Source organism: Oncorhynchus keta, chromosome 34 (genome assembly GCF_023373465.1).
Source record: "Oncorhynchus keta strain PuntledgeMale-10-30-2019 chromosome 34, Oket_V2, whole genome shotgun sequence".
Lineage (NCBI taxonomy): Eukaryota > Metazoa > Chordata > Actinopteri > Salmoniformes > Salmonidae > Oncorhynchus > Oncorhynchus keta.
Genome location: NC_068454.1, coordinates 52287256 through 52315057, shown reverse-complemented (window position 1 = coordinate 52315057; position 27802 = coordinate 52287256). Strand labels below are relative to the sequence as shown.

The 27802-nt window shown below is 42.4% G+C and overlaps 2 protein-coding genes across 3 annotated transcripts; one reads left to right on the top strand and one right to left on the bottom strand.

Annotated features, from left to right (window-relative positions):
- Window positions 1-297: 297 nt before the first annotated feature.
- Window positions 298-11378, top strand: LOC118367259 (protein cornichon homolog 4). Of its 2 annotated transcripts, XM_035750525.2 has the most exons (5): window positions 298-414; window positions 820-888; window positions 8917-9029; window positions 10024-10164; window positions 10349-11378. In XM_035750525.2, the coding sequence occupies exons 1-5, from the start codon at window positions 346-348 to the stop codon at window positions 10374-10376; spliced, it is 420 nt and encodes a 139-aa protein (XP_035606418.1). In that variant the 5' UTR covers window positions 298-345; the 3' UTR covers window positions 10377-11378. The 2 variants fall into 2 exon arrangements, with proteins under 2 accessions (XP_035606418.1, XP_035606419.1); XM_035750526.2 differs by lacking the exon at window positions 820-888 and having other exon boundaries at window positions 323-465.
- Window positions 11379-11532: 154 nt separating this feature from the next.
- LOC118367258 (WD repeat-containing protein 26-like) lies at window positions 11533-27047 on the bottom strand. Its single transcript, XM_035750523.2, has 14 exons — window positions 26367-27047; window positions 22838-22937; window positions 22583-22639; window positions 21459-21595; window positions 21002-21099; window positions 18318-18474; window positions 17737-17875; window positions 17427-17567; window positions 17059-17178; window positions 16801-16946; window positions 16620-16698; window positions 16399-16528; window positions 15891-16085; window positions 11533-14993 (listed from the first exon to the last, which is right to left on the bottom strand). The coding sequence occupies exons 1-14, from the start codon at window positions 26657-26659 to the stop codon at window positions 14971-14973; spliced, it is 1815 nt and encodes a 604-aa protein (XP_035606416.1). The 5' UTR covers window positions 26660-27047; the 3' UTR covers window positions 11533-14970.
- Between the last annotated feature and the right edge of the window lie 755 nt (window positions 27048-27802).

Sequence of the window (27802 nt, the reverse complement as noted above, 5' to 3'; positions counted from 1 at the left end):
CAAACTCAACACAGGTTACTATTTGGCCGTAGGCCACGCCAAATAAATAAAGGAAACCAGTATCAAACAACGGTGACCCATCTCTTGTTAAGACCAGAAGTAAAGAAGGAGTATAGCATATGGTCTTAAACTTGCGGTGCTAGTTGAACTACATGTAGTTCACTGCAGGCTATGCTTTGTACTGTAGGCTATTTTTATTTGTATTATACTGTAGGTCTGTCTCATGGGCGGTAGTTTGTACTATCTACTACAGTACGAGAGGTGGCAGCATAGGTAAAAGCTAACTAACAATTTGCACCTATTTTCAAAATAACCGGAAATAGCAGTGAATGCGGAAGACGAAAGATGGAGGCGGCTGTGTTCATTCTATCGCTGGTCGACTGCTGTGCTTTGATTTTTCTGGCTGTGTACTTCGTATCCTTTGCTTGAACGTTAGCTAATACGTTGTGTACTGGATCACTATTGGTATGCTTTGTTATGATCAATACGTTTTTAGCGCTCGTGCTTTGTGGGCACCTGTCTGTGGCAGACGGTGCCAGTTAACGTTGGCATCAATCCGGATCAATCCAATCCGTGCTGCTCTGTCTTGATAAACAGCAGTGTTGACATATTTTAGATGCGGTATCTGCAGCTTGTTTTTTTCCCCCAGCAAAAGTTCAGTGGTTACTCTACGCTTAGACTGTTAGTCCTTGTTTCTCACACATTCAATGGCTTCCTCGCTTGAGTTAGCTGACATTCAGAATATAGAGAAACTGTTACTGTAGAGCTAGCCTGATGCATCGCTGCCCACAGTTTTACATACCTTAACTTCATGAATAGATAATTACCCTCTCCGATCTAGAGTGTGACTACATCAATGCACGAGCCTGCTGTTCGAAGTTAAACAGAGTAAGCACAGTTGTCATGGGTCATCTTTCAAATATATATATTTTTGCATGCACACACAGCTAGCTGGCTCTCGAGAACCCAGGGGGCATAGCCTTCCTTTGGGGCTCTCGGTTAAAGGTGTAGACCACCGCTGGCTCACTGTAAAGTATATAATCCCGACACTTTTTTAACGGTTAGAAACATTCAATCTCGTTTGCGATAAGGCCTTGGAAACGTCTGGGATTTAGCTTTCACATTAGCGATAAATAATATTTCAAATACCAAAAGATACACTTGTGAATCGTAAATCGAGCATCACTGGGCCACATTTTGGTGTGCCGGCGTTTCCCAATGATCTTGAAATTGGGACTTCGTTTTAGGTAATTGCTGGCAGAGCACCCAGCTAATAAAGATAGATATCCCACCTTGTTACCCACTCCACAAATCCAGGAGTCCGCCTGTGGTCAAAACGAATGCAATCATTTTTTTTGACCACAGAACGGGTTAACCGGGCGAGCTAAATCGAACTCCCTTCAATTGGAACATTCGATTCCGTCTGGAGTATTTAAAAAATAAAATAATTACACAGCAGGGTGTAACTTTGCCAAACTTTGTACTGTAAGTGTATCCTTTGTGTTAAAGCTGCAATATGTAACTTTTTGGCTACTGGTTATAGACCTGTCATTCTCATTGAAAGCAAGTCTAAGAAAGGGTAGCTCTGTTGTGTGTGCGCATCCTATGCTTCCGTTACATTTAGTTGTCGCGCCTTTACTTTAGGTGTTGTACACCATGTTCATTCAAACAGATGAAAAAATATTTTCTTATGGAAAATATATTTCACAGCAGTGAGAAACTGAAATTACGCTAACGTAGAATTTTAGCAACCAGGAAATGGCGAAGCATTTTTATTACGTTCCAAACATTTCCAAAATCCTATTGCAAGCAAAGTGTATTTACGTTAAGACATACCATTTGGGTAGGGTCAGGACATTTCCAACTGCAAAAAGGGATGTGGAGTGCCATAGAGCCCCACAGTGGAGGTGTCATAATACCCATAAAACCTGTCAAACAGGAAAGTGGTTTCAATCGTTTTCAACCATTAATTTTTCCCGAAGGGGATTTTTAGAAACACTTCAAATAAGGGCTGGGTTTCGTGTAGGCTTACCCTGTCAAGATGTTTTGATAACCATGTAAATCTATCTCGGACAAGGTGACTTATTATTATTATATTATGCTTTATTTACTTTGATTTGAAAATGCTAATTAAGATCAAAGTAGACATGCAAAACGACAAATCTCAGCAAGTTCCTGCAGAACATCACAAGCTGTCAATTTGAAACTTGCATAAGGCAGTTCAAAGTATTGTCCATTTAAATACATTTAGCCAATTTATTCATTACTACATTTTTACCTAACATTAGATAGTTAATCCAGAGATTCCTACTTTTGCCTTGATTCAGTAGTCCCGTCCAGATCATCATTGCATTTGTAGTTCTTTATGATAGCCACATCAGCAGCTAATTAGCATTTTATTTTTGGTGGGTAAATACAGGCAAATATATTGATAAAAGTCACTTTATCCTAGAGAGATTTACACAGTTATCAAAAAGTTATGCAAGGGTAAGCCTACATGAAACACAGCCCTTATGCATGCATGAGGCATGCATGAGAGCATCAGCTGTTCCGGACGTCTGTGATCAAGCTCTCCGTAGCCGCTGTGAGGAAGATCTTTAAACAGGTTAACAATCACAAGGCCGCGGGGCCAGACGGATTACCAGGACGTGTGCTCCGGGCTGACCAACTGGCAGGTGTCTTCACTGACATTTTCAATATGTCCCTGATTGAGTCTGTAATACCAACATGTTTCAAGCAGACCACCATAGTTCCTGTGCCCAAGAACACTTAAGGAAACCCACCTAAATGACTACAGACCCGTAGCACTCACGTCCGTAGCCATGAAGTGCTTCGGAAGGCTGGTAATGGCTCACATCAACACCATTATCCCAGAAACCCTAGACCCACTCAATTTGCATACCACCCAAACAGATCCACAGATGATGCAAACTTTATTGCACTCCACACTGCCCTTTCCCACCTGGACAAAAGGAACACCTATGTGAGAGTGCTATTCATTGACTACAGCTCAGCATTCAACACCATAGTACCCTCAAAGCTCATCACTAAGCTAAGGACCCTGGGACTAAATACCTCCCTCTGCAACTGGATCCGGGACTCCCTGACGGGCCGCCCCCAGGTGGTGAGGGTAGGTAGCAACACATCTGCCACGCTGATCCTCAACACTGGAGCCCCTCAGGGGTGCTTGCTCAGTCCCCTCCTGTACTCCCTGTTCACCCACGACTGTGTGACCAGGCATGACTCCAACACCATCATTAATTGTCAAAGACCCCCGTCATTAAGTTTGCAGACGACACAACAGTGGTAGGCCTGATCACCCCGACAACAACAAGACTGCCTATAGGGTGGAGGTCAGAGACCTGGCCGTGTGGTGCAAGAATAACAACCTATCCCTCAACATAACCAAGACTAAGGAGATGATTGTGGACTACAGGAAAAGGAGGACCGTTCACGCCCCCATTCTCATCGACGGGGCTGTAGTGGAGCAGGTTGAGAGCTTCAAGTTCCTTGGTGTCCACATCACCAACAAACTAGAATGGTCCAAACACACCAAGACAGTTGTGAAGAGAACGACAAAGCCTATTCCCCCTCAGGAAACTAAAAAGATTTTGCATCGGGTCCTCATATCCTCAAAAGGTTCTACAGCTGCAACATCAAGAGCATCACTGCCTTGTACGGCAACTGCTTGACCTCCGACCGTAAGGCACTACAGAGGGTAGTGCGTACGGCCCAGTGCATCACTGGGGCTAAGCTGCCTGCCATCCAGGACCTCTACACCAGGCGGTGTCAGAGGAAGGCCCTAAAAATTGTCAAAGGCCCCAGCCACCCCAGTCATAGACTGTTCTCTCTACTACCGCATGGCAAGCGGTACCGGAGCGCCAAGTCTAGGACCAAACAGCTTCTCAACAGCTTTTACCCCCAAGCCGTAAGACTCCTGAACAGGTAATCAAATGGCTACCGGGACTATTTGCATTGTGTGTGTGTGTGTGTGTGTGTGTCCCCAACCCCTCTTTTACATGGCTACTCTCTATTTATCATATATGCATAGTCACTTTAACTTTACATTCGTGTACATACTACCTCAATTAGCCCGACTAACCGGTGCGCCCGCACATTGGCTACCCAAACTATCTGCATTGTGTCCCACCACCCGCCAACCCCTCTTTTACGCTACTGCTACTCTCTGTTTATCATATATGCATAGTCACTTTAACCATACCTACATGTGCATACTACCTCAATTAGCCTGACTAACCGGTGCCTGTATATAGCCTTGCCACTGTTATTTTTCAATGTATTTTTACTGATGTTTTTTTAATTTAAATTTCTTTACTTATCTATTGTTCACCTAATACCTATTTTTTACTTACAATTTGCCCTGTTGGCTAGTAAGCATTTCACTGCAAGGTCTACTACACTTGTTGTATTTGGCACAAGTGACAAAAAAACATTGCTTTGATTATTTTAAGTGTTTCTGAAATCCCCTATGGGGAAAAAGCAATGGTGGAAAATTTATTGGAACCATTTCCCTGTTCGACCGCTTGATTCCATGGGTATTATGACTCATACTGTGGTACTCTATAGGACTCATGATAAGTACAAGCTGTGCACTTGGGTGCAGAGCAGACATGAGACAGAACCTCATATTTTTTTAATGTTGGTATAGGTTTAAGGGAGTGAAATATTATTTATTTCTTTAGAATAAGGGTTACATGGAGAAAATCGGACCTCTCGGAAATGAAAATGGCTGGCCCTCCCTACAGTCAAACTTATTTGACCTAAACCCTCCCTGAACGCTTAAAAAAATCAGCCCTCCCCTATACCCAAAATACTAATTAACACACAAAGTGGATAGCAACTTTGACTCTCCTGAACTGCCACTGTAGTCCTACACAGCACAGCCATTGGTTAGACAGCAAACAAAAACATTTTTGATTAGCAAAAGCAGAGCAGGCCGGGGCTCAGGGTTGGATTATCCATTGCAGTGTGTAATGCAGTCTAGTTTCATTTACACCATCCCAGCAGCTATCTTAGAAATATAACTTTGCTCTGTGCTTCTCAAGCATGCACTTCATAGCCGATAGGCTATGGATCGTTTGATTGAGACCACGCTAAATAGCCTATAGGCACACTTGATATTGACTGCCCAGCGGAGAATCAGAGATGAGGGGTGGTATCGGACACACATTGATATATAGCCTAATAAGCAACGACTTCTAAATCTCAGAAATATTGACATTTCAATCTACACTGCTCAAAAAATTTAAGGGAACACTAAAATAACACATCCTAGATCTGAATGAATGAAATATTCTTATTAAATACTTTTTTCTTTACATAGCTGAATGTGCTGACAACAAAATCACACTAACACTATCAATGGAAATCAAATTTATCAACCCATGGAGGTCTGGATTTGGAGTCACACTCAAAATTAAAGTGGAAAACCACACTACAGGCTGATCCAACTTTGATGTAATGTCATTTAAAACAAGTCAAAATGAGGCTCAGTAGTGTGTGTGGCCTCCACGTGCCTGTATGACCTCCCTACAACGCCTGGGCATGCACCTGATGAGGTGGCGGATGGTCTCCTGAGGGATCTCCTCCCAGATCTGGACTAAAGCATCCGCCAACTCCTGGACAGTCTGTGGTGGATGGAGCGAGACATGATGTCCCAGATGTGCTCAATTGGATTCAGGTCTGGGGAACGGGCGGGCCAGTCCATAGCATCAATGCCTTCCTCTTGCAGGAAATGCTGACACACTTCAGCCACATGAGGTCTAGCATTGTCTTGCATTAGGAGGAACCCAGGGCCAACTGCACCAGCATATGGTCTCACAAGGGGTCTGAGGATCTCATCTCGGTACCTAATTGGCAGTCAGGCTACCTCTGGCGAGCACATGGACGGCTGTGCGGCCCCCCAAAGAAATGCAACCCCACACCATGACTGACCCACCGCCAAACCGGTCATGCTGGAGGATGTTGCAAGCAGCAGAACGTCCTCCACGGCGTCTCCAGACTCTGTCACGTCTGTCACATGTGCTCAGTGTGAACCTGCTTTCATCTGTGAAGAGCACAGGGCACAAGTGGCGAATTTTCCAATCTTGGTGTTCTCTGGCAAATGCCAAACGTCCTGCACGGTGTTGGGCTGTAAGCACAACCCCCACCTGTGGACGTCGGGCCCTCATACCACCCTCATGTAGTCTGTTTCTGACCATTTGAGCAGACACATGCACATTTGTGGCCTGCTGGAGGTCATTTTGCAGTGCTCTGGCAGTGCTCCTCCTGCTCCTCCTTGCACAAAGGCGGAGGTAGCGGTCCTGCTGCTGGGTTGTTGCCCTCCTACGGCCTCCTCCACATCTCCTGATGTACTGGCCTGTCTCCTGGTAGCGCCTCCATGCTCTGGACACTACACTGACAGACACAGCAAACCTTCTTGCCACAGCTCGCATTGATGTGTCATCCTGGATGAGCTGCACTACCTGAGCCACTTGTGTGGATTGTAGACTCCGTCTCATGCTACCACTAGAGTGAAAGCACCGCCAGCATTCAAAAGTGAACAAAACATCAGCCAGGAAGCATATGAACTGAGAAGTGGTCTGTGGTCACCACCTACAGAACCAGTCCTTTATTGGGGGTGTCTTGCTAATTGCCTATAATTTCCACCTGTTGTCTATTCCATTTGAACAACAGCATGTGAAATGTATTGTCAATCAGTGTTGCTTCCTAAGTGGACAGTTTGATTTCACAGAAGTGTGATTGACTTGGAGTTACATTGTGTTGTTTAAGCGTTCCCTTTATTTTTTTGAGCAGTGTATTACAAGTTACATAATCCTCCCCTGGACTAGATTAAGAAAATACTAACCCCTCCCCATGACTAAAATTGATAAAGCATGATCCTCCCCATTTTCCTTCAGGTAACCATTCTCTAAATGTCAATCCATCCCTAAATCCATTTGAATGAAATCACTTTTTTGTCAGGATCCCTTTTTGTTTTAAACAAAACTTTCCATATATGTTTGCCCATGGGAAAAGTGGTCAGAAAGTGACTTTTTGGACCTGATTGCCAAAAGGTTCAGGAGATAAAGATGCTAACAGTTTACCAATTTTGCGTTACCCCACCATACCATGAGACATCCGTGTCTTCTTCACTAGAAAAGATAGTTGGAGTTTAATATAACTAACATCAAGGCGGTGGCCCGTTCCTGTAGGTTCATGCTCTACAACATCCGCAGAGTACGACCCTGCCTCACACAGGAAGCGGCGCAGGTCCTAATCCAGGCACTTGTCATCTCCCGTCTGGATTACTGCAACTCGCTGTTGGCTGGGCTCCCTGCCTGTGCCATTAAACCCCTACAACTCATCCAGAACGCCGCTGCCCGTCTGGTGTTCAACCTTCCCAAGTTCTCTCACGTCACCCCGCTCCTCCGCTCTCTCCACTGGCTTCCAGTTGAAGCTCGCATCCGCTACAAGACCATGGTGCTTGCCTACGGAGCTGTGAGGGGAACGGCACCTCAGTACCTCCAGGCTCTGATCAGGCCCTACACCCAAACAAGGGCACTGCATTCATCCACCTCTGGCCTGCTCGCCTCCTTACCACTGAGGAAGTACAGTTCCCGCTCAGCCCAGTCAAAACTGTTCGCTGCTCTGGCCCCCCAATGGTGGAACAAACTCCCTCACGACGCCAGGACAGCGGAGTCAATCACCACCTTCCGGAGACACCTGAAACCCCACCTCTTTAAGGAATACCTAGGATAGGATAAAGTAATCCTTCTCACCCCCCTTAAAAGATTTAGATGCACTATTGTAAAGTGGCTGTTCCACTGGATGTCATAAGGTGAATGCACCAATTTGTAAGTCGCTCTGGATAAGAGCGTCTGCTAAATGACTTAAATGTAAATGTAAATGTAATATAATTTAAAAGCTTACAAACAGTTTTGTCAAACTATGTTATTTCTTGGAGAAAAAAAAATGGAACATAAATTGTCATTTTTTAAAAGCTTTTAATGTAAAGGATCAAGAGCAAATATTTTCATATTCTCATATATCCTATTTCACATCATCTAAGGTTTCTGTGTTGTGCCCGCCATCGGTTGAGACACAACATGCTCTTGAATACAGGTTGGGTGTCATTTCAATCATAGAAATATAACGTAAATAGTTATGCCAATTCTATTATCTATATTTCTATGGTTTCAATAGGTTTCCTATGGACGATTGACAGTATAATTTGAAACAACAGGTATACCCATTCCAGTCAACATTCGCTGATGTGTGGACCTCCAACCATCTTTGTGGTACCATTTAAAATTTTCAATTTTATTCCCATATGTGTACATTTATCAGCCAAAACATGACACCGACCCTTTATTTGGGAGCAGGTTGTGTCTTAACCGATGACACAACACAAAAATCTTGTCAAATAGGGTCTAAGCTACAGCATATGCGAATAGCGTTTTAAGATAATTGACAAAGATAAAAAATAAATAAATAATGATATTACAAAAATAAATCTACAAATGATCAAACAATTTGACAACCCTGTTTGTAAGCTTTTAAATTATATAAATCTCATCCGTTTATCTTTTCCAGTGATGACGACGTGGTATTGGGGGGGCTATGTAAAATGGGTTAACTTTGAGCACCTTTATTTCGTTTTGGAATTCAGGTCCCAAAAGTCACTTTCTGAGCATTTCTACAATGGTTAAATAGGCCTATATATGGAAGGTTTCATTCAAATCAAAAGAGGTGCAGTCAAAAAGTTACTGAATTCAAATGGATTTACCCTACATGTAGTTAGTAACTTTCAGCTTTCTGACTTATACTTCTGTGGCCCGTTGTCTCCAGTTGTCTTTTTATCTGTTGTGTCCTGTATGCTTATGCTCATATACTTTTCATAATGTGTATCTGCAGTGGGTTGTACCAGAGCTGGTAGGCCAGGCCCTGGCAACAGTGCTGATGCTCGTCTCGCTGCACTGGTTTGTCTTCCTACTCAACCTGCCTGTGGCCGCATGGAACATGTACAGGTAAATACGCCGTACCCGCTGTTTGAGATGACAACTGAATGTTAATGATCAACGGCAACTTCTTTTCTTATGTGAACAGTAAAGCCACTTTTGTGTATGAGGAGTGAGGGGGTCCACGCAGAGATGTCATCAGTGGCTGTGTGTAAACCTTACACACTTTATAAAAAAAAAATTAAAATTCATTTTGTGACGTCAGCATACAAACACAACACAATAAATTACATGCAGTACTGAAAACTGGAAAGTTAGTATACAAATCACACATTTCCATTTTCACATATTCTACTGTCTGACCGTGTATTGGGCCTGCGTCTGTCCTATGTCCCACTGTTTACCAGGCCGATGGCTAATGGAATGAAACTTGCCTTCCTCCTATTCTTACTGAACAGTGAGACCCTTAATCGCCTTCTGGAGGGCAGCAGCTCAAATCATTGGGCAAGATTGTGTGTGGGTTCCTCTATGATGCTCTTGGCCTTGTCCCTTGCCTGCTTATCATAGTGGCTCGGAAGCCCCCTGCATTGCAGCCCGCAGAGCTTGAACCCCAGGTTCACAGTCCGCCTGAGGACACCCTTATTAGCCACTGACTACCCACCGTACCAGGCCAGGAAACAGAAAGCCAGCACACTCTCTATATGGCAGGTGTATGATGTTCTGAGTGTTGGCATTAACAGAGGGTGTGCTGTCCATGATGGTTCCCAGGTACCTACAACTCCACATTCTCTATCTCTTCACCAATCCGGACTAGGTGGCTCACTGTGTCTGCCTTCCCCCAGAAATCAGTGAGGTTATTGAACTTCCCCCAGGAAGTGACGTTATTGAACTTGACATCCTGCTCAGCAGGAAGTCCAGCACCCACAAGTAATACTATAACTACCCTAGCCCATGTAAGCCCTTTTCAAACTCCCCAACTCTTAGAGATATATGCCAACCCCAAGCAGTTGTTCTTTTGTCTCAAGTGTTGTTAGTTTTCCTCTACCTATTGTTTATCCGACAGGGTTTGGAAGGTGCCCATGGGAAACATGGGGGTGTTTGACCCCACTGAGATCCACAACCGGGGACAACTAAAGTCTCACATGAAAGAGTCCATGATCAAACTCGGCTTCCACCTGCTCTGCTTCTTCATCTACCTGTACAGGTAAGAGACTGGCCCTTCCTGTCTGGTATTCTATATGCTAGCCGCTGTCATATGTTACAGTATTAACGTAGCTAATCTTACTGCTTCTTCATTTATTGCTTAGTACAGGATAACTTTGATGTTTAGCCTGAGCTTAAGTTTAGTTTTATAGTCACTTGTCACACACTTCCTTTCTCCTCCACAGCATGATCCTGGCACTGATCAACGATTGAGATCCCCATGGCTGTTTTAATCCAATTGGCCAAATCACAAACTAATCAGTATGTGGTGTTCAATATGTCCTGGTCCTCAGTCCTCTGCTCAGCTGGAGTCACATGACCTTACCCCCCTCCCTTCTGTGTTCTCATAACTGCCCTGGAATTGTGTGCGCGCTCACTTGTGCACATGGGTATGTGTGTGTTCTTTCGTTCAGCCTGTGTCCAACAATGATGTCCATGCACTGCTTCTCTGGGCAGATGGAAAACATGACAATCGTACAGGTGCATACGATTTAGCATTTACAGCCAAGAGCCAATCACAACAGCTAGAACATTCTCTTGCAGCATGGTGAATGCCATATTTGATTGTTCATTTTTTTGTTTGTTTCTCTTGTCAACATGCTGGAAAATCCTTGAATTGAATATCCTTTGCAGAATACTAACCTGCGTTTTGGCGATCTATTTCTATTATATTTTCTTGCAGCCTCTCTCAACTTCAATAAGTTATAGATCTGACATCCCCTGACTGCTGAAAGGTGCACATTTGATTGGTATTATAAAACAAAAAGTGTCCTCAGGGGAATACATGCAGCTGGATTGGAAAATGGTTTTATCACTCTGACTGTGTATCAATGGGCAATATAACCTTGGGCTCGATTCAATCCATAGCGCTGAAGCGCAATTTCATTTAAGGCCATTTCTAATTGAGCTGACATGCAGCATTTATCACGAATGCGGGAACATTGCCTTTTAAATTTGTATCGCGCTTCAGATTGAATCAAAGCCTTCGTCTGTATGATAGTTGTATGACAGAATCACATTTATTACACATCACTATGTATGTCAATGTGAACACTATTTGTACAGTTTGAGAATGACCATGTTCCAGCCAAATGTACTCCATGGGGAAGGGCGCGTGTTTCCGATTGTTTAACTCAAACTAAAATGACTCAAGTTTCATTTTTGCTTTTGAAAATAATTTGTGGGGTTTCTTAAATAAATAAACTTGAAAGAGAACACTTGGGTGTCTTTTTCTTGTGAGATTGTATCAACCCGTATTGAGGTAGGTCTAATACAAAATAAAACCTGGGGAGATTTACGCATGTTCTGAGAATATAATAATTTCTGTGGCTGTGTTCCGTAAGCTGCTAATCATTAACGTGACTCACAGTCTTAAAACCCTGAATGCTTTATTGAAAATATACATACATCTTCTACACGACATTACATAACAGTACAATCACTTTTTGTAATAACACATTTAAATGCAAAATTGATTCTTCCGAACCTGGCCGCTAACAAACAAACCTAACGATGGCTTCTCACCTCGCCAAGCGTTAACAGCAAAGGAGTGGGAAATAAGCCCCAAAATAAGGTAAGTCTCAAAAGAACAAAAACTTGCATAAGCTGAACCTAGAACACCACATCTGTGATTGTTTTACTGTTTGATCTGTTCTGAGGTGTGTCTTCTGTAACCGAACAAGCTGGTGGTGGCTGTAATGACCTGTGGGCAGGGGAGATCTGTGTCGCGGAAAAATGCTTAGCCTATATGCTGTTCTTACACTCATTATACACGCCATAACATATACAGATATAAAGCGCATACTATATCAGAAAAGTTCATTTTGCTTGACTGTCCAAAAGGAACAATTTGTACATTATCTGACACACTTGTGTACAAATGCATTACACATACATGATTAATTGTGGTCAAATAAATTAACTTATAGAAAATGAAATGGTTGAAGAGGCTAATGATAGTACAAGGAATATGAGATGAAGTGATACATGAAACAGAAAACGATAGTAACAAAATTCACAAAAGCCATAAAAAAAAACGAATGTCAGCCTGTAATGAACACATAACAAATCAGGACAATGAAAAACAAACAAACAAAGCAGCAAATAAATGCTAATTTCACCACAGCTAGAGAAAAAAGTGGATACACCAAAAACGTAAGCGCCAAAGACGAGGGATAGGAGAGAAGGGAACAAGTGAGAGGCATGGAGAGAAGAGGGAAATGGAGGTAAAAATTAAAACAGCACAATGGTGGACACATAAATGAGATCAAAGTCAAGGAAAACCCAGTCAACCCCATTGCTGATACAACCCAGTTCAAACAGCAAGTTTAAGCAAGTCCTTCCCCCACTACCTAACCTCTCCACAACTATAACCTCCTAAACGTTCCCATTAGAAAGTTAGCCTCAGCACGTGCTTCACTAGGTCTAGCAAGGAGACTGAAGAGTAAGAGCATAGCCACCATATAATCAAATGCTATGAACTGTGAACCACAGGTGGTCAAAATGGTTTCTTCTGGCAGCAGTGAGGCCTAAGCAACATGCACATAAATCTCACCATCCCACCAATTCGGGGAAACAAAGCTACATCAATTTAAAATGATATTTTACCGTGTTAAAAAAAACACTAAACAAACGTAATCATCATAACCATACAAGCACCTCCAAGATTCACTTAGATTTGTGGATTTTATATCCATCCGATTCAGTTAAAATGCCTGTAAGTTTAAAAATTGCTAAAAGTTTGAGGTAAAAAAAGAAAAGTAAATTATGTCCAGGGTGTGAAAACCACAATCTCATATACGTTGAGACGTTTATTAGAGGCAGCAATGAATAAACCAATAAAAAAATGACTTTCCTGTTGGAAGAACAACATAGATATACAATGCTGTGAAAAGTATTTGCCCCCTTTTTGATTTTCTCTATTTTTGCATATTTTTGATAGTGAATGTTCAACCAAAACCTAATATTAGATGAAGGGAACTCGAGTTTACAAGAAAACTCTATTAACAAAGTATTCCCCTGTGTTAAAAAGCAATTGCCCCCTTACACTCCATAACTGGTTGTGCCACCTTTAGCTGCAATGACTGCACCCAAATGCTTCCTGTAGTTGTTGATCAGTCTCACATTGCTGTGGAGGAATTTTCACCCACTCTTGTACGCAGAACATTTTGGGGGGTTTCAAGCATGAACTGCTTGAAATTCCAAATACTCAAATTTGTTACTTTTTAACCATTTTCATGTAGACTTGATTGTATGTTTCGGATCATTGCCTTGCTGCATGACCCAGCTGCTCTTCAGCTTCAGCTCACAGACCAATGGCTGATATTCTCCTGTAGAATTATCTGATACAGAGCAGAATTCATGGTTCCTTCTATTAAGGGAAGTCATCTAGATCCTGAGGCAGCAAAGCATCCCCAACCCATCACACTACCACCACCATGCTTGACCGTTGGTATGAGTTTCTTACTGTGGAATGCAGTGTTTGGATTCGCAGGACATAATGGGACCCTTCTCATCCAAAAAGTTTACTCAAGTTTGCCAACAAAGTACCTGGATTATCCTCAAGACTCTAGGAAGAATGTTCTATGGACAGACTTTTCAAAAGTATACATTTTATGAAGACATGGGTCCAATAACACCTGACGAAAACCAAACACTGCATTCCACAATAAAAACCTTAAGCATGATGGTGGTAGTGTGATGGTTTGGGGATGCTTTGCTGCCTCAGGACCTGGGTGACTTGCCTTAATAGAACAAACCATGAATTCCACTCTGTATCAGAATTCTACAGGAGATTGTCAGGCTATCCCTCCGTGAGCTGAAGCGGAAACCCAGCTGGGCCACACAGCAAGACATGATCCAAAACACACAATCAAGCCTACATGAAAATGGCTAAAAAGCAACACATTTGAAGTTTTGGAATGGCCTAGTCAAAGTCCAGACCTAATCCCAATTGAGATGTGGCAGGATTTGAAACTAGCATTTCATGCTTGAAAACCCACAAATGGCACTGAGTTAAAGGAGTTCTACATGGAAGAGTGGGCCAAAATTCCTCCACAGCGACATGAGAGACTAATTAACAACGACAGGAAACGTTTGGTTCGAGTCATTCTAGGTCAAGGTGGCACAACCAGCTACTGAGTGTAAGTGGGCAATTACTTTTTCAAACAGGGGTGTTGCACAAGTTTGTTTATGAAAATAAGTATGTAACGGTTGTGTTATTTATTCACTCAGGTTCCCTTGATCTAATATTCAGTTTTGGTTGAAGATCTGATAGCATTCAGTATAAAAAAATAAGCAAAAGGAGACTATTAGAAAGGGAGCAAATAGTTTCACAGCACTATATATACCCTTATCACTCTCCACCACTACAGCCCTCTCTATATATATCAGCGTACTAATCATGACAATAAATAATATTATCAATAATAAATAATAAACTCTCAACGAGGCAGGTGAAAGGTGGCAGTCCTGGGGTTAGCTCCGAGACAAAAGAGGATGGGGCCTGGCTGAACACAGGAGGTGCAGACATCAGACACTGTGAGCCACACAGGTAAGAGGTGGGAGACAGGTAAGAGGAGGTGGGATGTCACAGTCAAGGTGGCTGCTTGGTAATCAGCTAACTTCTGTGATTTGTCTGACAGCTCCGTGTGTGTGTGACATTATCACCTGCAGCCGGAGCACAGCCCCAGGGCCAAACCTCCAGAAAGCAGCTGTCAAAATGCAATAGTTTCTCTGCTTCATTTGTTAGAGTCTAGTGTTGTTCTCCTGGATTCGAGAAGTAGTGACTTCTGCTCCAAGGTCACCATCAGCTGTCCATGCTACAACATTCTTTCATGGAGAGAGAGAAACAGAAGAGCATTTTCATTTATCGTTTATTTTTTAAACATTTATTTATGCCCATCCCCTTCTTCGGACCACAAAAATAAACTTTGTTTTTACAGTTTTTTAAAAATGTTGTTGTTACATGCAGTCTACACACATTTTACATACACTTTTTACAAACATATATATTTTTTTACAGTAGTTACATAGCAAGAATAAAATAATTTGATATTTTTTATATACATTACATCTATATAGAATAGTACTTATACCTTGCGTTGTCAGTCATAACTATTATAGAACATGAGCTTTTAAAACCATACCTCAGCTACTCTCAGTCCATCCCACCTATCGAATTAAACCGCCCTCATGATTTCTGTGCTGCTCACATAAAATCTGAACCCGTCTAATCCTATAGGATCTACATATTGTAAGTTAAACATAAATATATTTTTTACTTTGTTGATTGATTGACTATTGGCTTTCTAAATCTCCCAACAATGCTATACATAGAGTTCATTATAGCAGAGCATTTGCATATGTATTACTTCTTCTTCTTGGTCCACTCCCACACAATAGACTTAAAAAAACACATTTTGTCTCATAATTACAGTGTAGAGGCTATGGTAATAATAGATACTGAACCTAAAAACATAGGGTAGCCTAGTGGTTAGAGTGTTGGACTAGTAACCAAAAGGTTGCAAGTTCAAATCCCAGAGGTACAAATCTGTCGTTCTGCCCCTGAACAGGCAGTTAACCCACTGTTCCTAGGCCGTCATTGAAAATAAGAATTTGTTCTTAACTGACTTGCCTGGTTAAATAAAGGTAAAATAAAAATGGCAGATATAAAGAGGGCTCCCGACCACTAGTTAAAGTATGATGACCAGTCAAATAAATCTGTACCGTTTAGCCCCTCAGCGTCCTGGACATCAAGGAAAGGGGCGGGCCCCCAGATTCGAACGGTGCCGTCGTCTGAGGCGCTGGCCAGGAGACCGGGCACTACAGGATTCCAGCTCACACAGTTCACTGTACGTGTATGACCTGTCAACTCTGCGATGGGCAGCTCACTGCGCCTGTGCCAGATGTACACTTTGTGATCTGTAGATGGACACACAGCATAAACCAGACAATGAGAGTGTTACATATTCTCCTCTACCTTTTCCTAGGCCATGTTCATTAGGCAACAAATGGAAGAAAACAGGCTGAAACAGGGAGGGACTACCTGTCCTTCCAAAAAAAAAACGTTAATTTTCCTTTGCAAACGTTTTCCATTGCATGAGCTAATAAACTGCCCTGACATGTGAGTGAGTTAGTGTTGTTATACTGACAGGTTTACAAAATAGTACTGAAAGTAATGTCAAAGCATAATTTGGACTCAGATGAGATCGACTAGAAGGGGACGTGGCCTTACCCTCACTCCCACTGGCGATGAAGTCTTCGTTGTGTCCTCCAAAGCAGGAGTGGATGGTGTAGAAGCCCTGTGTCACGCCCTGATACTTCCTCACCAGCACCCGGTCATGTAGGTCCCACAGGTGCACACCCTACAAGACAGACAGACCGGTGCACTCTCTGACAGCTCAACATAATCTGAACCAACCCCCCACCCCCCCCAAGAAAAGCCAAACCACTCACCTGAGTAGCCACATTCAGCAGAGCTAACCTCCCGTTCTTTGAAACTGTGAAAGACATGATTGGATGGTCCTCCTGGACTCTGTGGAAGTGCATCACAAACAGACAAATTAAAATGACAGAACTTGTATAAGCACAGGATGGGCCTGGTGATTAGATATGACAACGGATGGGACTAACTTACATGTTTCTGTCCGTAAGGTCCTCAAAGTTGTAACCACGGATACGCTGGTGTGTGTCTGATGCCAGGACGGTCCGAGCGTCACCCAGGCACCACAGGCATTGAACCCTTACTCCTTCCCACGAGTCCAGCAGGTTACCATCCAGATCCTGGGGATAAGGTTATATCGACCTCAATGCACTGATTAGTCCAACACACACAATAGCTCAATCTGCCCTTATGCTGGGACAGACAGGTCACACCCTGATGGAAGACACTCACACACTGGTAGAACTGGCCCCTCTGGCCTCCGGTGACGAAGCGCTTGCCGTCTGGATTCCAGGCCACACTGGTCAGACTGTCCTCGTGTGATTGGCTCATCTTTGTCCGCAACTCACCCGTCTGGCCAATGACAAGAGACATGGGTGAGTGAGCAGGGAGGACTTAAAAAAAAAATACCTTTAACCTTTTTTTTAATGCCTAGTAATAACATGACAATAACAACTACCATTTCCATCCTGGTGAGAGTAAGATGTGGGTAAATTAGAGATGACTTCCACAACACAATCATTGAGGAATAGGACTTTGTAGAGGACTTTTGATCTTTCCAACAACAAGCATTCTGGATAAAAAAGTCAATCCAACGTTACCTGTACATTCCACAGCCACAGCTCTGAGCAGTCATCGGGGCCACAGGCAATCAAGTAAGTGTCATCAGGGCTCCAGGCCAGGTATGAGACACCGTAGGCGTGGCCCTCAAGAGTCTTCATCAGTTTCAACTGGTGACTCTCCTGTCAATCAGCAGCACAGTTATCACCTCAGCTAATAATTTCACCCAAAGTTCACATCTTCCCGCCTCCGCCACCCCTTTGAAACCCCCCTCTCTTATGCTCTGTTTACTAAAACCTGATACACTTATCAGCATGATCATGGTTCGTCTGTAATGAGAAAGGCTCCTACTGTGTTGACATGCCACACGATGACTGTGGTGTCTTTGGATCCCGTGGCGAGTTTGGTGCCGTCATTGGAGAACTTGCAGAACCACACTTCATTGCAGTGTTCGGTGAGGATCTGCTGGGTGTAACAAGGGAACTGTTTCCTGTAGATAACAACACTCAGACGTCATGGAGAGAGGACATATAGGAGATAATAAGGTTTTGTTAATTCCAGGCATAGACCTTATCACCCTGAACGTTCTACCGAGCTAGCGTGGGTAGTTAATAAACATTTTTGTATCCAGGGCAGATAGTGGCAATGCGCTATGGTTTTTGAATCGGTTTAAATGAAGCACTTCACTTCCATTAGGAAATGTGAATGTCAGAAAACGAACGTTAGTTAATGGCGCGTGAATCCATACAATCATCACATACAATCTTGTGACATAACAACCACAATAGAAACAAGACAAACTATTACTGGGAAGTAAGACCATTACAACTACAGCTGAGGTCCAAGGCAAGGCAATTTTGATGGCCAAATTAAGGGAATGAACACAGGAAGGACAGACAACTACAGACAGAGTACAGAATGAAGAGCCTTACCGGCTGCAGGCGTGGTCCAGGAGGAGGGACACAGAGTCCAGGCCACTGTCCAGCTTGGTGTTGTGGTAGAGGCAGCGCTCTCTCTGCAGCTCCACAGCCTGCCTCAGCAGGGTCTGCAGCCGGCGCGGAGGCAGCATCACAGAGGGAGGCAGGTACGCTGCAGGACAGGAGACAGGAGGGAATGAGGCACAGTGTGATACGATTGGAATGAGGGGAACAAAGAGAGAGGGAGAGTGATAAATTGTTTAAAAGAGATTCTATTCTTAAAATGTCACTCGGAAAAGAAGAGGAACAAAATATCTGTGTTTAAAGACCATCAATTCTGTGTCAAAGCTGGAGTTTTAGGTTCCACATGAACCTATGAAAACTCACGGACGCTTAATAAAGCACAAACCAAGTTTATTCACCCATTGGGCCGATACAGCTGCATAAGACAAAAGACATATTCACACAAGCACTGATATTTAACCCTTTCTCCTATCTCCTCCTACACATCTGAACAGCCAATGCATCTCTGTTGCTAGACAGAACCGTAGTGATATCTGTTCTTCTTCACTTCATTCGACCTGACCTCTATCCCAAAGTGCTCACTCACTCACGGGTCATTTCGACACATACCAGACTGTCTTTTCTCCTCCCATAGGATCCCTGATGGCTAACAATAACATATCCGGACAGAATGTATACGCTATACATTTCCCTCTCTCCCTCAGTGACATGAATAAGTATATTTCATATTCTCTGAACCCAACAAGAGGAATTCATTTGACAATAAAGGTGTACTCATCTTAAACAAAACTGGGGGGTAGGCTGAATGTGAGGATGTGGTGTGTGTGTGTGTGAGAGATGTGTATGTGTGGGTGTGTATACAGTGCCTTGCGAAAATATTCGGCCCCCTTGAACTTTGCGACCTTTTGCCACATTTCAGGCTTCAAACATAAAGATATAAAACTGTATTTTTTTGTGAAGAATCAACAACAAGTGGGACACAATCATTTATTGGATATTTCAAACTTTTTTAACAAATCAAAAACTGAAAAATTGGGCGTGCAAAATTATTCAGCCCCCTTAAAGTTAATACTTTGTAGCGCCACCTTTTGCTGCGATTACAGCTGTAAGTCGCTTGGGGTATGTCTCTATCAGTTTTGCACATCGAGAGACTGACATTTTTTCCCATTCCTCCTTGCAAAACAGCTCGAGCTCAGTGAGGTTGGATGGAGAGCATTTGTGAACAGCAGTTTTCAGTTCTTTCCACAGATTCTCGATTGGATTCAGGTCTGGACTTTGACTTGGCCATTCTAACACCTGGATATGTTTATTTTTTAACCATTCCATTGTAGATTTTGCTTTATGTTTTGGATCATTGTCTTGTTGGAAGACAAATCTCCATCCCAGTCTCAGGTCTTTTGCAGACTCCATCAGGTTTTCTTCCAGAATGGTCCTGTATTTGGCTCCATCCATCTTCCCATCAATTTTAACCATCTTCCCTGTCCCTGCTGAAGAAAAGCAGGCCCAAACCATGATGCTGCCACCACCATGTTTGACAGTGGGGATGGGTGATGAGCTGTGTTGCTTTTACGCCAAACATAACGTTTTGCATTGTTGCCAAAAAGTTACATTTTGGTTTCATCTGACCAGAGCACCTTCTTCCACATGTTTGGTGTGTCTCCCAGGTGGCTTGTGGCAAACTTTAAATGACACTTTTTATGGATATCTTTAAGAAATGGCTTTCTTCTTGCCACTCTTCCATAAAGGCCAGATTTGTGCAATATACGACTGATTGTTGTCCTATGGACAGAGTCTCCCACCTCAGCTGTAGATCTCTGCAGTTCATCCAGAGTGATCATGGGCCTCTTGGCTGCATCTCTGATCAGTCTTCTCCTTGTATGAGCTGAAAGTTTAGAGGGACGGCCAGGTCTTGGTAGATTTGCAGTGGTCTGATACTCCTTCCATTTCAATATTATCGCTTGCACAGTGCTCCTTGGGATGTTTAAAGCTTGGGAAATCTTTTTGTATCCAAATCCGGCTTTAAACTTCTTCACAACAGTATCTCGGACCTGCCTGGTATGTTCCTTGTTCTTCATGATGCTCTTTGCACTTTTAACGGACCTCTGAGGTGCATTTATACGGAGACTTGATTACACACAGGTGGATTGTATTTATCATCATTAGTCATTTAGGATCATTCAGAGATCCTCACTGAACTTCTGGAGAGAGTTTGCTGCACTGTAAGTAAAGGGGCTGAATAATTTTGCACGCCCAATTTTTCAGTTTTTGATTTGTTAAAAAAGTTTGAAATATCCAATAAATGTCATTCCACTTGTTGTTGATTCTTCACAAAAAAACAGTTTTATATCTATGTTTGAAGCCTGAAATGTGGCAAAAGGTTGCAAAGTTCAAGGGGGCCGAATACTTTCGCAAGGCACTGTATGTGGGTGTGTATGTGTATGCGTGGGTGTGTGTGTGAGAGACGTGTATGTGTGGGATGTGTGTGTGAGATGTGTATGTGTGGGTGTGTAAGATGTGTATGTGTGGGTGTGTGTGTGTGAGATGTGTATGTGTGGGATGTGTGTGTGAGATGTGTATGTGTGGGATGTGTGTGTGAGATGTGTATGTGTGGGATGTGTGGGTGTGTACGTGTACGATGTGTGGGTGTGTACGTGTGCGTGTAAGATGGCACTCACTCTGTAACTTGTCCAGGAGTTTAGTGCGGGAGGCAGTGCCTTTACCCTCCCACTCTGCCTTTGCTCTCAGGTCCTCTGCATGGCTGCACATCAGGTACCTTGGAAATAGATGTCATCAGCATTAGGCTGCCCTGCAGGACTCACCCCCAAAGACAGACAGAGAATCCCATTATTCAGTCAAAATCAGCTAAAATTCAAAGTGTAGTCAAAAATGTGTTTATAATCAAATCCCATACCATCGGCCATACTGAACGAGGATTGGCTGTACTCCAACACAAAACACTTCTCACTCATGGAATAGTTAGTTGTCACACATTGCAATGGACATGGATCAACTCCGTTTTAAAAGGAACTACAAGTGACAGCGGTTTCAATTTCAAAAGAGGCTTAGCTCTGTGATCTAGGCTATTCCTTTAGGGTGGGGTAGGGCATTAGGACTGTGATCAGAGGTAGCTACCCGCTCAGGATGTGGATACGCTCTGTGTTGTACTTGAGGGGAGTGAGCTCAGCTCTCAGGACCTGCAGCGCCTCCAGGACCTTGGCATCCTCCAGATACTCCAGATACTTCTGCTGCAGGAGCAGGAACTTCATCCGCTATAGAGGAAAAAATAAGATGGGCAGGGGAGGAAAGGACATGTACAAATATGAGTGCATTATGAGTTAAGCACATACATCTTAAAACATATCAAAACGGTTGTCTGTGAGGAAAATGTAGCCTACACATCCTACTCTTTTACTCTTGTCCGCATTCAACTGGAGCTAGTGCTGAGTGATTAACCGAAATGTTGGTAATTTTTTGCTTTTTAAACAACTAATTGAAAGATGTCAGTTCAATTATTTGAATTCAGTTTTTTTCTGTGAGCGCAATGCGCAGTTTCTCTAGAGATGAATCAGATCAAGCCCGAACTGCGCAATGTAGTAGGGAGTTTCCAACAGGCCAATATTCTACACAGTTTTGTGCAGAACACGTGGTAATTACCTACAATGACAAACGCGCGAGAGAACGTGCAATCAAGAGGGATATAGAGAACGTGCAATCAAGAGGGATATAGAGAACGTGCAATCAAGAGGGATATAGAGAACGTGCAATCAAGAGGGATAGAGAGCAGTTGCTTTGTGAGGTTTCGATACCTGAAAATACATCATCTAAGATTGGTAATTGGTATTCAGCAGTCATAAAAGTATGCTTTATTTCCGCTGAAGAACCACTAAAATAGTGATTTTGTCAGACAGCATAAGCATCAGCTCTACAGAGATGACGTTGAATTAAATAATTGCGATCAAATAGGCCTAAAAAAAATGTAACATACAGAAAAACTGAAATATTTTATTAAATGTGAATAGATTATGGTTAATATGTGATAAGCAGTAATGGGCAGTCCTTACCATCATGGGACTTTTATAAAAAATATATATATTCTCTGTGTTGTTACAGCATTCAACCCACATAATGCATAGTGCATTTAATGTTAAAAACAATCATTGAAAACAGTGATTATTTTATTTTATATATAATCGAACCAAAACCGACCTCAAAACGCACCAATCACTCAGCACTAACTGTAACACTGTTGGGCTTACCACAATAGCACTTGGAGAATGCATCAATGCTTTCAGCTCACTCAGGTCACTTTCAGCCTATATTCAAACCCAAAAAATAGACACGGGTTATTTTATTTTTTCTAACTACTGTACATTTCAACTTAATAAGCGAAATTGTTGTTTAAAACGTTTGAGAGGAATGAATAAAATAAGTCCATATGTAGAATAGATGTTTTGTGTACCTCTAAAGTTAGATGACTTAAAAAATAAAAACATCTCAAATGGTTTCATTACCTTGTCCCACTCTCCTTCCACCACATGGTTGCAGAACTTCGTGGCAGAGGAATGCTCCAGTCTGCAGCCAGACTCCTGCATCAACAGGTCCACTGTCTGACTGTAGATGAGAAGGAAAGGGGAAGCATGTGCAAAGGAAAAATACAAAGTATTTTCAAATGTCAAATAGCATTATTTTATGTAGAGGAATTCAACAATAAAGAAATAATTAATTTGAATCATGTCTACTAACTTATTACTTGGTCAAGTACAATATCACAATGCCTGATAGGGTGATCATTGTATCTTCATCAATGACTTGCCAAAGTCCTAAACAATTAGACTTGTGCTGTATCAAATATGTAGACATATCTTTAAAGTTGGAGGCAAATATGATGACCGTTCAATTTTCAAAATTCTTCATGAAAACAGATCGATTTCACGTGATCTTGTGGCTTGACTGACATGCAAATACTATCAAGAAACCAAACATTCTCAATGTATTCTGGACAAGATTTTCCAGTTTCCATGGTCTTGGCAACTCGCAAGAGTAATGTTATTGTAAGCATATTTTTACATACACTTAATAAATATATATATATTAGATGTCGACTGATTAACCGGAATGGGCCGATTTCAAGTTTTCATAACATTCAGTAATCTGCATTTTTGGACGCCGATTATGGCCGATTATATTGCAATCCACGAGGGGGCCCCACAAGGGTGCGTTCTGAGCCCTCTCCTGTACTCCCTGTTCACCCACGACTGCGTGGCCACGCACGCCTCCAACTCAATCATCAAGTTTGCGGACGACACAACAGTGGTAGGCTTGATTACCAACAACGACGAGACGGCCTACAGGGAGGAGGTAAGGGCCCTCGGAGTGTGGTGTCAGGAAAATAACCTCACACTCAACGTCAACAAAACTAAGGAGATGATTGTGGACTTCAGGAAACAGCAGAGGGAACACCCCCTATCCACATCGATGGAACAGTAGTGGAGAGGGTAGCTAGTTTTAAGTTCCTCGGCATACACATCACAGACAAACTGAATTGGTCCACTCACACTGACAGCGTCGTGAAGAAGGCGCAGCAGCGCCTATTCAACCTCAGGAGGCTGAAGAAATTTGGCTTGTCACCAAAAGCACTCACAAACTTCTACAGATGCACAATCGAGAGCATCCTGGCGGGCTGTATCACCGCCTGGTACGGCAACTGCTCCGCCTCAACCGTAAGGCTCTCCAGAGGGTAGTGAGGACTGCACAACGCATCACCGGGGGCAAACTACCTGCCCTCCAGGACACCTACACCACCCGTTGTTACAGGAAGGCCATAAAGATCATCAAGGACATCAACCACCCGAACCACTGCCTGTTCACCCCGCTATCATCCAGAAGGCGAGGTCAGTACAGGTGCATCAAAGCTGGGACCGAGAGACTGAAAAACAGCTTCTATCTCAAGGCCATCAGACTGTTAAACAGCCACCACTAACAGTGAGTGGCTGCTGCCAACACACTGTCATTGACACTGACCCAACTCCAGCCATTTTAATAATGGGAATTGATGGGAATTATGTAAATATATCACTAGCCACTTTAAACAATGCTACCTTATATAATGTTACTTACCCTACATTATTCATCTCATATGCATATGTATATACTGTACTCTACATCATCGACTGCATCCTTATGTAACACATGTATCACTAGCCACTTTAACTATGCCACTTTGTTTACTTTGTCTACACACTCATCTCATATGTATATACTGTACTCGATACCATCTACTGTATGCTGCTCTGTACCATCACTCATTCATATATCCTTATGTACATGTTCCTTATCCCCTTACACTGTGTATAAGACAGTAGTTTTGGAATTGTTAGTTAGATTACTTGTTGGTTATCACTGCATTGTCGGAACTAGAAGCACAAGCATTTCGCTACACTCGCATTTAACATCTGCTAACCATGTGTATGTGACAAATAAAATTTGATTTGATTTGATTTGAGACTGCGTGGCAGGCTGACCACCTGTTACGCGAGTGCAGGCAGCAAGGAGCCATGGTAAGTTGCTGGCTAGCATTAAACTTATCTTATAAAAAACAATCAATCGAAACATAATCACTAGTTAACTACACATGGTTGATGATATTACCAGTTTAACTAGCTTGTCCTGCATTGCATATAATCAATGCGATGCATGAAATTGTGTCACTTCTCTTGCGTTCAGTGTAAGCAGTCGGTATATGCAGCAGGTGGGTCGCCTGGCTCGTTGCGAACTGTGTGAAGACCATTTCTTCCCAACAAAGACCATAATTAATTTGCCAGAATTTTACATAATTATGACCTAACATTGAAGGTTGTGCAATGTAACAGCAATATTTAGACTTAGGGTTGCCACCCGTTCGATAAAATACAGAACCGTTCCATATTTCACTGAAAGAATAAACATTTTGTTTTCGAAATGAGTCTCCGGATTTGACCATATTAATGACCTAAGGCTCGTATTGCTGTGTGTTTATTAGAATTAAGTCTATGATTTGATATTTGATAGAGCAGTCTGACTGGGCAGTGGTAGGCAGCAGCAGGCTCATAAGCATTCATTCAAACAGCACTTTCCTGCATTTGCCAGCTGCTCTTCGCAATGCTTGAATCACAGCACTGTTTATGACTTCAAGCCTATCAACTCCCGAGATTAGGCTGGCAATATTATAGTGTCTATAAGAACATCCAATAGTCAAAAGTTTTATGAAATACAAATGGTATAGAGAGAAATAGTCCTATAATAACTACAACCTAAATCCTCTTAACTGGGAATATTGAATACTCATGTTAAAAGAAACCAGCAGCTTTCATATGTTCTCATGTTTTGAGCAAGGAACTTAGAACTTAGCTTTTTACATGGCACATATTGCACTTTTACTTTCTTCTCCAAAACTGTTTTTGCATAATTTAAACCAACTTTAACATGTTTCATTTTTTATTGGAGACTAAATTGATTATATTTGTGTATTATATTAAGTTAAAATAAGTGTTCATTGCTTATTCAGTATTGTTGTAATTGTCATTATTACATACATACATACATACATACATACATACACACACACATATATATACATAAATCGGCCGATTAATCGGTATTGGTTTTTTTTGGTCCTATATACTGTATGTATATATACTGTATGCATGTATGCATATAAGTCTGCATATGGCTAATGATTAGGGAAGTGTTAGGCTACGTAACGAGAAAACTCCCATGTTCTTGTCATTTCATGAACTCCCATTTCTGGACCCCAAAGTAACAGTTAACGGTAGACAGCGTCCTACCAAGACCAGCTAAACTGTGCAATAGTGGGCCATCTATCTCCCTTCAGCAATTTTCTAAAGGACCAGTGCTGTATTCAATGTGACCTCTACAAAACTCTGTTTATCTCACCGAACTAGTCGCTGTCAACATGACGACTTGCTTTATTCGCACTTATTATGAAGGACACGATTTAGCATCAGCTGACAGCTAGCTAGGAAGTTAGCGAACGTTACTTACTTAAGTCCTAAATCGTGTAAATGTTGCCCTATAAGTCTAATGACATCTTCCTCTGACTGAGAGAGACGCTTCTTCTTTTTCACGTAGTTTGCTTCCGAAGACACGGCGTTGTTGGATGCTGCTGGGGCTGGGATACCGACGTTGTTACTGACAGAGTTCCCATTGTTTGTTGTGGATAGTCCATTAACGTTAGTGTGAGCTCCCCCGGCGGAGGACGGCTCTCCGTTTTGCGCACTGTTGTTTAGGCAGGACAGCTCCGAATCTTGACCCTGTCCTGCCCCGTTGGCCTGCATGTTATTAATGTAGATGTGGGCTACACTGTGTGGATTTAATCGAATGACAGGAGCAACGGGTGAATTGGGAAAAGTTAAAATCCCCACAACTGTAGACAGGGCCGCTGACCCAATTGCAGCCCCAAGCTCCCCTGCTCCCTCCACCACCGAAGCTCGGTATTTCTTCCGCGGTGGCGGCGACACTCCGCCGGTTTCCGAGTCGGAGGAAGCGGAGGCCAGAGTTAATTCGCCAAGGGCGTTGGTGACAGAATGCTGGCAAAGGTGTTAGAGACGAGACAATAACTCGTTTTTATCGCGGAGCTTCTCTTGTTATTGTTGCTCTCCAGTCAGCTGCAGATTCATTATGGATATTGAGACGCAATGACGTCACCGGATATTCCGACACTACCTTGTGTCCGGGTAGTCCATTTGTGGCCCACTTGAAGTTCATACTGAACTTTGTTTGTTTCACAAGTTAATAGAGCTTTTTATATTTTGATTAATTTTATATTAGGACAATTACAACTTGTTTACGATAAAAGGGTGAATTTGCAGTTCTAACAATAACAGTGACCGTCCTGCTGTAACCACTGTAACCAAATGCAAACACTCTCAAATTCATAGACAAGAGCTATGGATGCAAGGGCTGACCATCCATGACGTCAAAATGATAGAATGAACTAAATTGAAGCTTTACAGCTTTTGTTTCAAATTACATTGTTTAGAGTTTATATTTTCAGTTTGTGTGGGGTACGACAATTGACCTAAGGTCACGAGACTTGTTCTTTTCAATAATCAATGGGTATATATTTGTAACATTTTTACCTTTATTTAACTAGGCAAGTCAGTGAAGAACAAATTCTTATTTACAATGATGGCCTACTGGGGAACAGTTGGTTAACTGCCTTGTTCAGGGGAAGAACAACATATTTTTACCTGGTCAGCACAGGGATTCTGGCCGAATGCTCTAACCACTAGGCTACCTGCCACCCCAGGTAGCATAACTTAATGATTATATATCATTAATTTAAAAGTCTAAAACTGGAAGTTGCAATTGCAGGTTTCCCCTTTAAGTTTTTTTTCAAGCTACATCAAAAAAAGGGGGGATCTCTTCTCAACAAGCAAAATTGGTTGAAACGTCTTTTCAACATATTGTGTTCATTA

Bases quoted from the DNA above. Each gene is read 5' to 3' on its own strand.
- LOC118367259 (XM_035750525.2), top strand. From the start codon at position 346: ATGGAGGCGGCTGTGTTCATTCTATCGCTGGTCGACTGCTGTGCTTTG. The intron at 889-8,916 runs GTAAGCACAGTT...GTGTATCTGCAG, and splicing joins GCTGTTCGAAGTTAAACAGA to TGGGTTGTACCAGAGCTGGT. The intron at 9,030-10,023 runs GTAAATACGCCG...TTTATCCGACAG, and splicing joins GCCGCATGGAACATGTACAG to GGTTTGGAAGGTGCCCATGG.
- LOC118367258 (XM_035750523.2), bottom strand. From the start codon at position 26,659: ATGCAGGCCAACGGGGCAGGACAGGGTCAAGATTCGGAGCTGTCCTGC. The intron at 21,596-22,582 runs GTAAGCCCAACA...TTTCCTCTATAG, and splicing joins ATTCTCCAAGTGCTATTGTG to CGGATGAAGTTCCTGCTCCT. The intron at 16,699-16,800 runs GTAAGTTAGTCC...GCACTTCCACAG, and splicing joins GACCTTACGGACAGAAACAT to AGTCCAGGAGGACCATCCAA.